The sequence below is a fragment of the Quercus robur genome, chromosome 11 (genome assembly GCF_932294415.1).
Source record: "Quercus robur chromosome 11, dhQueRobu3.1, whole genome shotgun sequence".
NCBI classification, from domain to species: domain Eukaryota; kingdom Viridiplantae; phylum Streptophyta; class Magnoliopsida; order Fagales; family Fagaceae; genus Quercus; species Quercus robur.
Window position 1 is genome coordinate 2,397,050 of NC_065544.1, and position 14,585 is coordinate 2,411,634.

A 14,585-nucleotide genomic window follows, 5' to 3' on the forward strand; every position below is an offset into this window, starting at 1 on the left:
AAAAGTAACTCACACATTTACAAAAATATTTTTAAGATAAAAATTATACAAAACTTGAGTGCAAGTATATTTGATTTCTCATTTTAAGAGACACATCATGTTTATAAAAAAAAAAAAAAATTCCCAATTCAATAAATACAAATTATTTATTTATTTTTTTTCTTAAAAGAAATTAAATTTAATCGTTGTTTGTATTAAATTATGAAATTGATTGGAACTCTATTGACTTTGAGTCGTAGCTTTTGTTGTGTGGCCTTAATTAAAAATTAGTAGCTTTTGCATTTTTCCTTAAAAAGGATATAAAGCATTCTCAAAATCTCTCAATCGTCGACCCCAAAATCACGCAAGAAATTTTAAACAACGGAGCAGAACCCTAGAAAAAGCTGTCTCATCTCATTTCTTTGAACACCAACTCACAGTCACAGACCCTTTGAGCTCACTACTTTTGTGTGAGATAGATAATGGCTTCTTCGTCCTCTCAACCCATGAAAATGGTATCAAATGCCTTTCCTCAGCCTCAGCCTCAGCTCTCAGTTCAGCATCAGCCTCAGCCACAGCTTCCCTCTCAACCTCAGCTTCGGCCTCCGCCTCCCTCTACTTCTGCGCGTAACTATATTAACTTTTTTGGGTTTTATTTATTTATTTTTTTCATGCGTTTTCCTTTTTGGGTTTTGATAAATAGTCCTTGTCTTGGTACTTAAAATTCTGAGTTTTTTTTTTTTTTTTTTTGGGTTTCATATATTTTGCAACCAAAGGGTCTCTCTGTCAAAATAATGAATGAAGCTTTACAATTTGGTGGACTCTGTGGATGAAGAAAGGCAAATAAGAAATCAGAACTTGGGATGTGACCTTTATTCATATTTTATATTTTGTTAGAAAAAATCAGAACTTGGGTTGTGGTCTTTATGTAAAATGGCTGTGCATATTCAAAATTTATAGGAGTAATTTAGTTGAAAAATCAGAAGATGTGTGATCTGAATGTAAAATGGCTGTGCAGATTTATATTTTATTTTCCCATGTACAAGATGATGTTGTTGCTTAAATAGCAGACTAGTTCACTTCTATTTTTATTGTAATTAAGCAATGTTTTTTATAATATTGCAAAGTGCTTTCTTATTGTTGACTCATGTTTAACCCATTTGTTTGTCGTTTTAATATGTATGTGACTTCATGTTCATCTATAATATAAGCATATTTATCTTGAATTTGTTTTGCTAGAAGTTGTAGAGAAGTATTCACTAAAACTTGTGTATGGAATTTGTTTAGGCCGTTTAGACCCCCCCTTGATGTACAAGAACCGTCTACAGGAATACACACAAAGGTCAGCCATTCCGCAGCCATTATATCAAACTATGAGTGAAGAACCACCAAATGCACGAAGGTTTAGGTCAACAGTGGAAGTGGATGGAGCGACCTATACCTCTCCAAACACTTTTTTACATAAAAAAGCAGCCGAACAGGACGTTGCCAAAATTGCACTAGAACACATATCAAAGAGGATAAGGGATGAAGGATGTCCTCTCATTCATGAGGTTTGTTACATCATGATTGTAAACTTGTGATATATTTTATCTTTTTGCAAAGGATAGGAGATTCTATTTTTTTAGGTTGAAAGATGCCTAGATTGTGAGGCTGAAAGATGCTTGTGTGTGTGTGAAAGATTATCTTCATCTGTGAAGATGACCTTTTCATTTCTATTATAATAAATATTGGTGACTTGAAGTCTTTACGACATAAATATGTAGGTTGCATCTTTTCTAGGTAGATTAATTTTGACCATAAGTAATTTAATCTAGATGATAAATATTCAGGCCAGATCATAAGGCTAAAAGATGCTTATAAAAAAATTCATTGTCATAGTTGCATTGTAATATTAAAGGTGCAACCATGTGCATGTTATTTTGCTTTAACATTAACATCGTAGATAAATATTATGTTACTATATATTAATGTTTATATGGTTATTGTCTTATTGATAAGGTATGTGTTTTCTAAATGACAAGCTGACAAGTGTGTTATTGTTGGAGAAAAGGGATTATTTTTTTTATTTTTTTCCCCAGATTAGACTTCACTTATTAAGCAATATATATATATATATATATATACATATGTTCTCCCTAGTATCACAATGCCTTTTCCAAAGGCATTGAGATTTATGAGTTTCTTTGTGAGAAGAATGGCAGGGGTTTAAATAATATCATTACGTCACTTTATATTTGTAACTCATCTAATTATGAAACTTGCACTTTATTGTTTAGGTATGTGAATGTAAGGAATTATGAATGATGAATGCAGATATGAAGTGTATTGTTAATGTGCTTATAAATGTAATATAGGCTCAATTTGCTGAGAAATAGGTTTTTATTTATGTATGTTTGACATATTTTATGTTATATGTTCTATTATTCCTTCTAGGATTGACCAATATCTTTTTCTTTTTAAAGTAACCTTTTTGTGGTTGTTTTCTAGGATACGGTATTTTGCAAGGCTATACTTAACGAGTTTGCTCTCAAGATGAATCTGGATAAGCCTACGTTCAATACAGTTCAGCCAGAAGGGTTGCTACCAGTTTTCATATCTTCTACGGTTTTTAATGGTGTATGCTATACTGGTACCCATGGTCGGAACAAGAAAGAAGCTGAACAATTGGCAGCGCGCGCTGTTATTGTATCTCTTTTGGGTATCTTTTCCTTTTTGATTAATATGAAGTTTTTTTAAATCTATTTATGCCACATGTGTTCTAAACTTTGTGGCTAACTAATTGAGGATATAATGCAGGAAATTCTGGGTCAGGAACCATTCTTACTGAGATAATAAAGTCTAAAGAAAAACTCTATGCTGCATTGCATAAAGTGAAAAGTGTAAGCCATGCCACTATTAGTGCCATACCCCAGAGTGTTGAAGTGCAAGTTGCAAGTCCAGGGGCCTCCTCAGGAACGCAAGTCATCCATGAACTGAAAATACCAAAACCTGAACCATCAACACAACTGATCAGTGCACAAACCTCATCTCAAGCAGTCAATCTTCCAATTGAATTTGTGCCTGCTGTTTTACCAGAACCTTCAGGTGTAGGTCCAAGTTCCTCAAAGAAGCGCCGCAAGAATAAGAACAAAGCTAACAAGAAATTGCGGTCTGACACTCAGTAAGTCTTAGCCTCTCTCTTTTCATTTCTGGCATGATTCTTTTGTCTTATTTGCTGTAGGTTTCATTCTCTTGTTAATATTACTACTTCGGGCACTTATTAATTCTTCTTTGCCTATGGAAATAAACTTTCAGAAATGATTCTCCCCTTTAAAATTAATTCATAATTTTTGAACTAACTGTGCATTTATGTTGTGATTTGTTTATATCTGACCCTGTATGCTGACTATAATTTTCTGGGAGGTATCATTGGAGCTACTGATTTCAAAAGATCTTTTCATTTAATCCTGCAATATTTTTTGAAAAAAAAAAAAAAATAGACAGGTATAATAATCATGTTATCGACAAACTTGTTAGCAGAATGCAGTGGCAGCTCTCGAACGTAGGTGAAAAGTTTGGGAGAATAATCACTTCCATAAATTAATATCAAGCACAGTATACTTTTTTCTGAGAAATATCCTGCTCATTGAATTTATATTTACTGGGGACTACTTTCTTCACCCTTTGCTCGTAGTTATTATTCATTTGCACTCCCACTTTGAAAATTATTGTTTTACTCCCTTAATTCAATCATAGAGAGTTATTGTTTCAATTTTTTCTAAAAAAATAGTTGTTTAAGAGAAGAGAAAAGAAAATGATTTCCTTGCCAGTTTACCTTAAGAACCCATCCTTGCTAATGCTCTTCACACATGTATTCCAGCCACCTGACCACACATGGTTTTAAACCTCTGACCATAATATGATGTATTGGTGCCTTTGCCACTAAACACTGTCGTTGAATGTTGAGCTGCTGGGTCATATTCTTTGATGTTTTGAAGTCTGAACCAGGGGCATTGTCATATTTAATTGGAAATAATTATTAAAATATTAATCCATATTGTTTGCAGTGTTGTAAAAAGTGTGCTAGGTATGCTTAAATTTCAAAGCTCAAAGCTCCAAGGTCTGATGGTGCTTTTTGAAGAAGCTGAAAGCACGCCTAGGTGCACTTTTTTTTTTAATAATTTTTTTATATAAAAGAAATTAGCAATCATTAAAATTAACCACTCATTTTGGAGAAATGACATGGGCCATTTTTTGATTATACAAACACTATTCTTAAGATTCTATACAACACAGTTTTTTGTTTACATATCAAAAGAAACAATCAAGGATAATTTCTATTCTTGTGCTTTTTGGTTTTTGCCTTTTCATATACTTCATTTTGATCATAGCTATAACAATTATGTATTTTTATAAAGCAAAGAGAATGAAGCTATGTTGTCCATTAATAATCACAAGACAATGATACTTTAACTAAATTCTCAAGTTGAAGTTGCATTATGGTTAAATACTTTAATTGGATCTATGTAATTTCTTGTTGCTACTTACTCCTTTTGGGAAAAATTTCCATATCATGCTGTTATTTATTAGTCATAAAGCTAAAAATAATTTAAGCTTTTTGTATCTTACTGAGGAAAAATGACATTTTCAAGGTATGTGGTTTCATTAGACTAACACATCTTTGTCCTTTGGATGATCATTGAGGTCATAAATTAGATACTTACATAAGAAAGAAAGCTTGATCTTACATTTCTGTCAAGTTACTATCAGTTCTTGTTCTGCAAATGTTCGCAAATTCCTCACTCATTTTAAAACTTTTCTTCACTAACTCTTGAAGCTGGCAGGCATTTGTCTTTCTTTGTCCCCATTTCATGCCCTTTTGCATCACAAATCTATTTGTGCATGATGCTGTTCTTGTATAGGTGTTTATATTGCATAAATGAAAGTGAATCTGTTGTTTAATTTGCAGGTTCTCAATTGCCGAAATGCCAGTAGCTCAAGCCCCAATGACTCAAGCCCCACCTTGTTCGGTAGGCTTGACGAATGAAGTGGCTCATTTGTGATGTGTCTTTTGTGTATTTAGTTTAGCCTGTTGTGTATGTATTTAGTTTAGGGCTTTAGGCTGACTCAAAACTCTCATCTTGGGTTTTTTTAAGACATTAATAATTCCTCCTTGTTTTTGTCCGAGTGTTATTAAGAATGACAAAACTTAGGTATAATACCTTAGGTGCTGTTTCTTAGGTTCTCATCTTAAGATTCAACTATATGGCTACTTAATTAAAAAAATACATTTTCATCTCATGAGAAAAAATCTACATGGCACAGGATCTTAAAAGAGAAAAAATCTACATGGCAGGATTTTAAAAGAGAAAAAATCTACATGGCAAAATCTTAAAAGGGGAATATAAAGAACAGTATCTAAGTTTTGTTCTATTAAAAATTATTTTAATTTTTCTGCTCCCTAATGTAAAGATCACTTCTGTATGGAAAATAAATGTTAAGGCAAATAAATGTTAAGGCGGTAAAGTTAGTGCTATTCATGAATCATGATATATGCCTCTAAAATATATATATATATATATATTTATATATATTTTTTTTCACCCACTATGATATACACAAAGTCTAGACAATGGTAAGCACTGTCAGATAAATGTAAAAGACAAATGTAAAGGGAGGCTGTAAAAGATTTTCCAATTTTACACTCTTTTTCTGGTCAATCAAAAATATTTTGGGTTTGATAAAAAATTTCACAATAAAACAAATACGTGAAGCCTTTGTACACAAATTCATTATTTTCAATGATCCCTCCCAAGAGTTATCGCTCCTTGTCATTGAAATTTTTGGTCCCATGAATTGCTTGGCTTTTATTAGGATGGGAGGAGTGGCTTAGAATTAATGGAAGAGGATCAGTTGATTAGGCTATTGTTACAGACACAAATTGGGGATTTGAAATCCACAAGTCCCCACCCAGCGACTTCGTTTTGGTTGTTTTGGGTGGAGAAGGTTTGAGAATATATATATATATATATATATATATATATATATATATATATATATATATATATATATATATTAAATTGAATATTTTAATGAGTTAATAATTTTTTTAGTGTGAATAACTCTATTAATTAGAGAAACAACATTGTTTTAAGAGAACATATTTCAAATGATAATGGATGGAAGGACTAGAATGATAGAATTGTTACAATTAACAGATAAAATGACAAATTATGAATCCAGGGAACTAAGATGACAATGCACCAAACTTAAAGAGTGTAAATTGTATCTTTGTCAATCAGTCATTCTTATGCATATCTTAGTTAGATTCATTGATTTGTATGCCTATGATAACATTACGATGTAGATTTGCTTCAAACATGCATTTAACACAAAAGATAATAGGTTCATGCATCATTTGTTAAGTTTTCTAATTTTAGATCACAGAAAACGAATAAATAAATTTTATTTATTTATTATTATTTAGTGTCTATCCACGTGTTATCTAGATAGATCCATGCATTTTCCATGAATAATAATGATAATAGTTAAGAAAGAAAGTAATAAGGTAGTTCATTGTTTGACTTGGTTTGCTGTTCATGTGCCAGGTTTTTTAGTTTGGATGAAAGATGTTCCGTTCTAGTCTTTTTCTGTACTCCAGACTGATTTAGCCGGTGTTTCTTAATTTTAATGCACTATCCTTTTTCTCAAAAAAATAAAAATAAAAATAAAAAGTAGTTCAGATGATCATGCGAAATAGGTTCAATTCAAGTTCATGATTTTGTGAATGCATTTGAAATATGTTCATTCATCGTGTATAGAAAGCATCTAGGACTTACAATTGCATAATCATATTCTCACATGCTCATACATTTTCATATGATTTGGTTGATGGTTCATGCATCTTAAATTAGATTGTCTTACATGCTTTTATTTCTTGTTCATCTTTACTAAACATGCCATCAATTTATTTCTTTTATGCCTAATTCGTTTGTGCGAGCTTGTTAGCAATTTCTTTTCATTATGTTAACAACTTGTGCATAAAGTTACTTATTTGTTTTTTCATTTTGACATCTTTATCATTATTGTATGTAAGATAGGTGAATTTGTTTGTATTAACCATTCTACACTAGAGACCAATTTAGGTTGGGTGGGGTAGATCCTTAACACATTTCCACACGGTAACTAGCCTCTCAACATAGTTTATGAGATGTAAATTAGGTCTTATCTATGCAATTATCCTTTGTGTTTTCTTTTTCAAATCTAATTAGGAAACAAAGCTGTGTAAGCTTCTTTTTAAATTGTATCTAGGACCAAAGTGTTGTAATTTATATTCTATTGACATTGCATGTAATTCTCATTTATGACAATAAAGTTTTATTTATGCGGTTTTCATAATTTTCTTGTAAATTATTTAAGTAAGTGACGACTTCATTATATGTGTCCTAAATTAGGGGGAATCAATATCAATAGCAAATCTCAACTTTTAGATTTGTAAGTTAGAGATTCATTTTTTTTATCGATTATAAAGGAGAATCTAAAGCGGTCTTCTCGGATTGTGGTTCTCACATTTATCATTATTTTTATTTGTTTAACTCTATTACTTTAAAATGTCTGTGGTTATTTGACTAGTTTTGCGATATTAGCAACCAATATGGTCCTTTTAGAGCATCTACAATAGCTTATTTAAATTTTCACCCAAATTTAAGCCAAAACCATTTTTTTTTTTCTATTTTAACTAACCACTTTCTGAAATATAGTCTTTTTTTCACAAGCCATTTTGGTTTCCCACTTGAGATTACAAGATAACCCAAACCCAATCAAAACATGAATCCACAACTGTACCCCAACAATACAATTTTCCAATTAAACCCATTTTCAAATTTGAAATCATCTTCTTAAGTGGTTGATGATGGCAATAATTGTTGTCCCTCATCATTGCCACAAGCTTTTGTCGTTGGAAATCCACATAACCCCAGGTTCCCATTGCAAGAATCATTTGTAAAGGTATTGAACTGTTTACCTTGAGGTGACTGTTCAAAAAGATAGTTTTCTAATAGGTTTAAAACTGCTAGTGATGTGAGACCTGCCAATTGTATAGGAATTTCACCTATGAGCTTGTTTGAGGAGAGATCTAACCGTTTGAGATTGGTTAATTTTCTCTACGATGGAGGCATACAACCTGATGAGTTGGGCTCTAATAATACTCGCCCCATATTTGCTCTGGCTTCGAGATATCAAGCAGAATTAGATATTTTGGGTGTTTAAGGAAGAGATACTTTTTGAAATATAGTCTCTAACATCTTCTCTATCCTTTCTCTATTTCATTTAAAAATACTTTCTAAAATTTTTTTTTTTTGATTGGGGCGGGCCGGAGTGAAGGTGTAGATAATGGCAACCCATCCTTAATAGAAGAGACTGTGCCGAGTGTTGTTTAAAATACAGCAGGTTCTTGTTTTATTTAAGCTAGGCAACAATTTAACTATCCTTTGAATAAATAAGCATATGAAATGCCGGATAATCTAATTCACACTCTATTCACAGAAAATCCAAGGGCTTGTGACCAAAATAATTAAATTTTCCAGGTCTTTGAAATGTGGAAGGTGCCATTGAGGTTTAGGCTTCATGCATCAAGTCGGACCAGGGATTCCAGTGATTTTGGGAATCTTCTAGTAGTAAAGAGTCATATTACATATCCTATGCACTCAAAAGGGACGAAAATGAAAGGACTTCCCAATCCCATGTCTTGTTTGGGTGGCGGTCATTATCATATATCTAACATGATCATTGCTCAATTTCTTTGCTTTAATTATTTTGGGCTTTAGCGTTTGTGTTCAGAATGGTACAGGACCTCAAGTCCCATTCTATAATCTATAGGAGTGCCGTGTCCGATTTTTCTTTACCTCTTGACAAAATTCCAGACCAATACTCATGACACGTTTTTAAGGTGTAAAAATACAAAGACCCTCACAATGTGAAATTTTCAGCTAAACAAGCCGAAGCCGGTGACTTAAGACACTCTCTTGGAGTTGGAGATGCTCTTTGACGTTACTTTCGTGACAACAACCAAGAGTAGGATAGGCACCGACAGATAAGTGCTCAGCTGGAAAAAAGTATTTTATATTAAATGATATTATGTCATCCATATCAAAATTTAATAAACAAAAAATACATGTGCAAAAATAACTAACCCACTACTGTTGACATAGTATTATTTGATATCAATTATCTTCTCGCTCAGCTGAGGCGATTTTTATTTTAGACTTTAGTTGTTTAGCAAATGCGCATGTATATCCTTTTCTATGGCCCCAGCAAAAATGGACCTTCTCAGACAGTACTTCTTACGGGCATACTGAAGCACAGGTTGTCATGTACCATTGGCCTATATTAACTCACCCATTAAAGAAGTTAAAAAACCCACCAGTAATTTGCATTACAATTTACACCACCTATCATTCAACTTTTTGGACAGTTAGTTAAGGCAGTGAGTTGTCTACGGTAACAAATTTTTTTGCTACAATTTTGCAATATTTGTAATGTGGTAAAGTGTGAGGGGGTGCTTATGGCTTTTACATTATTCTTTGCTACTCACAAGTCACATCACAGTTAGACCAAGTTTTGGCCAAAAAAAAAAATGTTAGGTACTAGATTTTCTCGTTGATGATAAATGTTTTATCTTCAAAAGAGAGAAAAAAGAAAAGAAAAAACCCATCCATGGCATTGGCAACTGGTAATTGAAAGTTGTACTTGTACAATCAAATGCGTGCGACAATGAGGTGATGAACTGTCTAAATTATACACACATTTTCTTCCACCCTTTTTTTTAAGCTCTTCTCTTAGTAAAACAAAGGTAATTAATCTCTCACTCTCATATTGTGGAAGAAAAATACTATAGCATATTACAATTGAGATGTAGTAAAAATGGTAACATACATACATAAAGCTTTAACCTTATGAGAACAAAACCTAATATATATTTATAAATATAAAAATATTGATATTCAAAAGTTCCATAATATATAAATATATATCATATATGATACACACGTACACCACAGTTACACAGAGTGATCAGGGCCGTCCATCATCATCATTTTTATCAAGATCAATAATCTAGGCTAGGCTTTACCACGACTCTCATCAAGGCGATTGATCATGTAGAGAGCGTTACTGGTAACCTTACCCACATTCCTAATCTTCCTCTTCACATCAGACTTGAGCTTCTTCCCATCAACCCCTTGAAACCCATCAAGACACGTGTCCTCATACGTCAAAGCCGCACTCGCCCAAGTCTCAGCATTACTCATCTGCCACCTGAAAGTCTCAACACGCAGGTGCTTCAGCTCGCTCAGCGTCTGCCTCAGCTCCTCCACCGACTCTGATATCTGCTCCACACAGTCACTCAGCGCACCTCTCTGTCTCTTGCTGATTTTCAAGTCTTTGGCTTCACTCACTTGGGCCAAGTAGTTGGAGACTCGCTTGGCTCGTGACAGGCTCACTTTCACCGCGGCTTGGGCTAAGTCTTTGGGGGTCTTGGCTGGTCCAGTGTAGGACGAGAGTGTGCGGATACAGATGTTGGGGTAGCTAGCGTGTTCACAAGATGAACGGACCAGATCTTGGGTTTGGGGTGCAGCATTGGTGGGTGTTCGTGCAGATGCGAAGTGGGAGAAGAAAACAGTGAGTTGGAATGCTAGTGTTAGAGTTATTAGAAGACAGAATGGGTGGTGAGCCAGAGCCATTGTGATTTGTGAGACTGAGATAGAGACACACTTTGAGTTTTTGAGTAGTTTCAACTATCAAGATCTGAGTGTGTGTGAGAGTGATACTTTGTTGTGTCGGTTTAATAGGGGTTTTGTAATTGTGCATTTAGTAGGGAACTAGAAACTTGTGACTATGGTCTTAAAGTTGGGAGGAAATTACTAAATTGCCATTTTATTTATTAGGTTTTTAAAAAAAAAAAAATTAGACTCGGGTTCATCGATTTCATGCTACATGACAACAATGGATAATACCACATATACCACATGGGCTTGCTAGAGTTATTGTGCAAACCACTTATCTTTAGATGTTGAGATAAAGACTCCTACTATCAAGCCATGCCCTATATGGTATTTTAATTATTAGATTTGGGTTGGATGAAGTGTGAATGCATGATTGATTTTTGGAAATTTGGATGTATATATAAGGTATTTTTTTTGCCTAGAAGGGTAAAGGCAATTTATTATCACTTTACTTTTGAACTTATGATGGGCAGCTTATCAACATCATTTATGAAGTTGTTCAGTGACTCCAATCAAGAAGAAGAAAAAAAAAAAAAAAAAAAAAAAAAAATTGAAGCCAAATTTGGCACTTGAAGCCAAATTGTAGTGATTAGGATGCTGTTCTGAGTTCAGACACTATTTAACCATAAGATTGCTTTGTTTTGATCTTCAATAAGTCTTAATTTTTTTTTTTGAAATACAGTCAGTTTTACATACAATCAATAAGTCGTGATCATTACATGATGAAAATAATGAGTTATAGAGCTATATAAAAGTATTTTACAACTAACCAGGGTGTAAAATTGGGTTTGTGGTAAGAAATTTAGAATAGTTATGATTTTTTTTTTAAAAAAATTTTTTCGTTTGAAAAAGATTTGTTAATTTCTATATTTTTACTTATGTCCATTACTGTCATTCGGGAGAAACCATGAGGCTAATTTGACACCTTTTTTTTTTTTTCCCAAAAAGTATAGTATACTACAATAGGAAGATTTGACTCATTTGTAAAAAGGAGTAGATTTTACAATTCATTTCCTAAAGCTAAATGATAGTAATTATGTTTCTTAACGTTGTTAATTGTGGTTATCATTAAGTTACATTTGGGTTGACACTTGACATCCATTGTTGTATACAGGAATGGAGTCAAAACTTGAAGTTAAGTGAACGGAAGTATAAACAAAGAAAAAAAAATCATTATGAAAACAAGCATCAATTTAATCAGTATTAACAAACCGTCAACAAAGATAAAAATACAAAATTATTATTTATATGTTATAATGCAATTACTTATAAAAATGGAACTCAACAATGCGTTTTTTTATGCGTGCGTTTGTTGTTGGATAAAAGCAAAATTATTTTGTCTAATTTTTTTTAAATGGCTGATTTGTTTGTTTTGGGTAAAATGGGTTGATTAGACTTAATTTTTTTTAAAATTTTACTATTGGTAATTTTTGTTAATTTTTTTGGACTTGTTAATTTTGTTTTAAATTTTAGATCTATGAATTTTTTTTATGGCTTTTATAAGGATCAATGATATTATTAAGGATGACCAAATGTAATTTTATTCAACTAAATTGCTAAAATATAATACTTATATATACTAAATTGAAAAAAAAAAATTTAGGGGGAAGTCAATGACTAGCTACGTTCCACATGAATTATATTTCTCATTTCAATAAAATTCTGTCAATTTTACCCAAATAATAATTAAAAAAAGTGAAAATTAATCAAAGTGTGTTTGGTCTTTTTTTATCCTCACCTTTCCATGACTCCATGAGGCTAGTTTTGGAAAGGTGAGTGTAAAAATGGGTGAAACCGTAAAGTTTACAGCAGCATCGCAATCACTTATTAGTTATTACACCCATATTTATTAGCCATATCCTCCGACCAAAATCCAGCTCTACCTGCCCACTCCTCTCTGGGAGTGGGAACCGATCAACCAATAAAATCTTCATGGTGTCAAGATTCAATAAATGATTCACTAAATGATGGAGACCAACCAATGACTTCATTGCCTCCTACCCTATCACTATCGGAGAAAAATATCATCTTGGTTAGATTCAATTTTTGCCCCAGGTGAGTACATATTTCTTTGTACTTATTTATTTACGGTAAATGCTAATGGATGCTCTTAAGACAATGGTTAACAATCAACGTAAAGAAAGTTTTTATATTAAAAAAAAAGTAATTAATGTTTTAATAGGTTTTTCAATTTTCCATAAAAGTGATATTAAAACTTTTTAAAAATAAATTGTTAATTATTGTCCTAAAGACATCCGTTAACATGACTTTTTATTTACTGGAAAATGTTGAATGCATGTTTCTTTAGACTTAAACTCTTTTTTAAGAAAAATGCTTAAAAGGGGAAGGTGGCAACTTCTATGCGCCTAAGGTAATACAAAGAGAGATAGATACCAACGCTTTCACTATTGAGGATTAAAGTGACTCAAATTCTATACTTTTTTTTTTTTTTTTTTTTTTTTAAGAAAAATGTGTAGGAGGGTGGCAACTCCTATGCACTCAGGGCAATAAGGAGGAAGATAGAAACCAATGCACTCCCTAGTGGAGATCGAGAACTTATCTCTATTGATTTTACACAATTTTTATGATAATGTTGAATGCGCAAGATGTCGAAAACACCCTTATATCTAGGACAGTACTACATATATGCCTGTGGTATCAGTACCATATCATGTGATTCATGTCTGGATGACACCCAATTTAGTAGTAGACCTGACAATATGTAGTACTAGAAAGATCCAACCCTAAAAGTTTGCAGCATCTAATTTAACAAGCTCACCTGGCTGATCCAGTTATATTAGCCAAAAGGCATTTACTTTACAGGTCCATATATAGGGAATTTAATTGGAATTTGATCTCCAAATGTCAGTAGGAGGGACACCCCCGGGCCCTTATCGTAAATTATTGAATGTCACTCGAATGCATTTTGTGACCTTAGCCTCTCATTGTAAATGCATTATTTATTAAGCTCTGAAACAGAGCATGTGCTGCTACAATGAACTCCACCACATAAAAATTACAAATACAGACGAATATTATTGTAGGTTTTTTTTTTTTTTTTTTTGGGTAAAAAAAAAATTTAGATGAGGGGAGACTACCCTATACCAAGGTTAGGGCAAGTTGCAGGCCTCAAAGAAGATTTACACTGGACTTATAGATTGGCTACTTAGGAGGAATACTGATAGCGGAACTCGAACTTAAACCTTTTGAGTGAAGTGTTCGAATCTTACCAACTAAGCCAACCCTCGTTAGCTAAGTTGTCCATCAAATTTGATGGTAACTTCATGAAAAATTTAAAACAAAATTGGGTGATGTTCATGTTAGTAAGGAAATTGTATTTTATTTCCTAAATCCAATATATGAAGCATCATCATTTCAGTCATACTTCATACCTTTGGACTTTGTTAAGTCGAATTCAAGTCATACTACTGGCTATCATTTTGTTAAAAGACTTTTTTTCGCTTCCTCCCAACCTTTTTTCCGGGCTTTATCCAATTACGCTCAAGCCCAGTAATATTCATGGATGACACTACATGATATTGGGTTTCCACACTACACAACATTAGGGGCCAAAATGGCCCATTAGGATGTTTTTTTGAAATATTTAGCAACAGAGCACTGTTTCGGAAATAATTAGGGAAATACCACTTTTTCTGGTACTTGAGCTTGGTGAGCTCGAGTACCATGTTTTTTACTGGTCAAACATCTTCTCAAAAAAAAAAAAACGCCGCTATAGGGCCCGAAAACGTCACTATAGGGCTTAAAAACGCCACTATAGGGCCCCTTGAACCTGTTATGGGGACTTATAAAAAAATTTTGCAGGAAAACGCCGCTATAGGGCCC

At 33.0% G+C, this 14,585-nt stretch overlaps 2 protein-coding genes across 2 annotated transcripts; one reads left to right on the forward strand and one right to left on the reverse strand.

Moving 5' to 3' along the window:
• Window positions 1-280: 280 nt before the first annotated feature.
• LOC126705853 (double-stranded RNA-binding protein 4-like) lies at window positions 281-5,201 on the forward strand. Its single transcript, XM_050405074.1, has 5 exons — window positions 281-606; window positions 1,267-1,532; window positions 2,470-2,680; window positions 2,779-3,142; window positions 4,931-5,201. Exons 1-5 carry the CDS (start codon window positions 462-464, stop codon window positions 5,022-5,024), a joined length of 1,080 nt encoding a protein of 359 aa, XP_050261031.1. The 5' UTR covers window positions 281-461; the 3' UTR covers window positions 5,025-5,201.
• A 4,685-nt stretch (window positions 5,202-9,886) lies between these two features.
• On the reverse strand, window positions 9,887-10,804 carry LOC126706323 (pectinesterase inhibitor 3-like). The gene has a single exon (XM_050405735.1). The coding sequence runs from the start codon at window positions 10,698-10,700 to the stop codon at window positions 10,080-10,082; it is 621 nt and encodes a 206-aa protein (XP_050261692.1). The 5' UTR covers window positions 10,701-10,804; the 3' UTR covers window positions 9,887-10,079.
• Window positions 10,805-14,585: the final 3,781 nt, after the last annotated feature.

Excerpts from the sequence above, each read along its gene's own strand:
- LOC126705853 (XM_050405074.1), top strand. The coding sequence starts at position 462 with ATGGCTTCTTCGTCCTCTCAACCCATGAAAATGGTATCAAATGCCTTT. Across the intron at positions 607-1,266 it reads GCCTCCCTCTACTTCTGCGC|GCCGTTTAGACCCCCCCTTG; the intron begins GTAACTATATTA and ends GAATTTGTTTAG. Across the intron at positions 2,681-2,778 it reads TGTTATTGTATCTCTTTTGG|GAAATTCTGGGTCAGGAACC; the intron begins GTATCTTTTCCT and ends GATATAATGCAG.
- LOC126706323 (XM_050405735.1), bottom strand. The coding sequence starts at position 10,700 with ATGGCTCTGGCTCACCACCCATTCTGTCTTCTAATAACTCTAACACTA.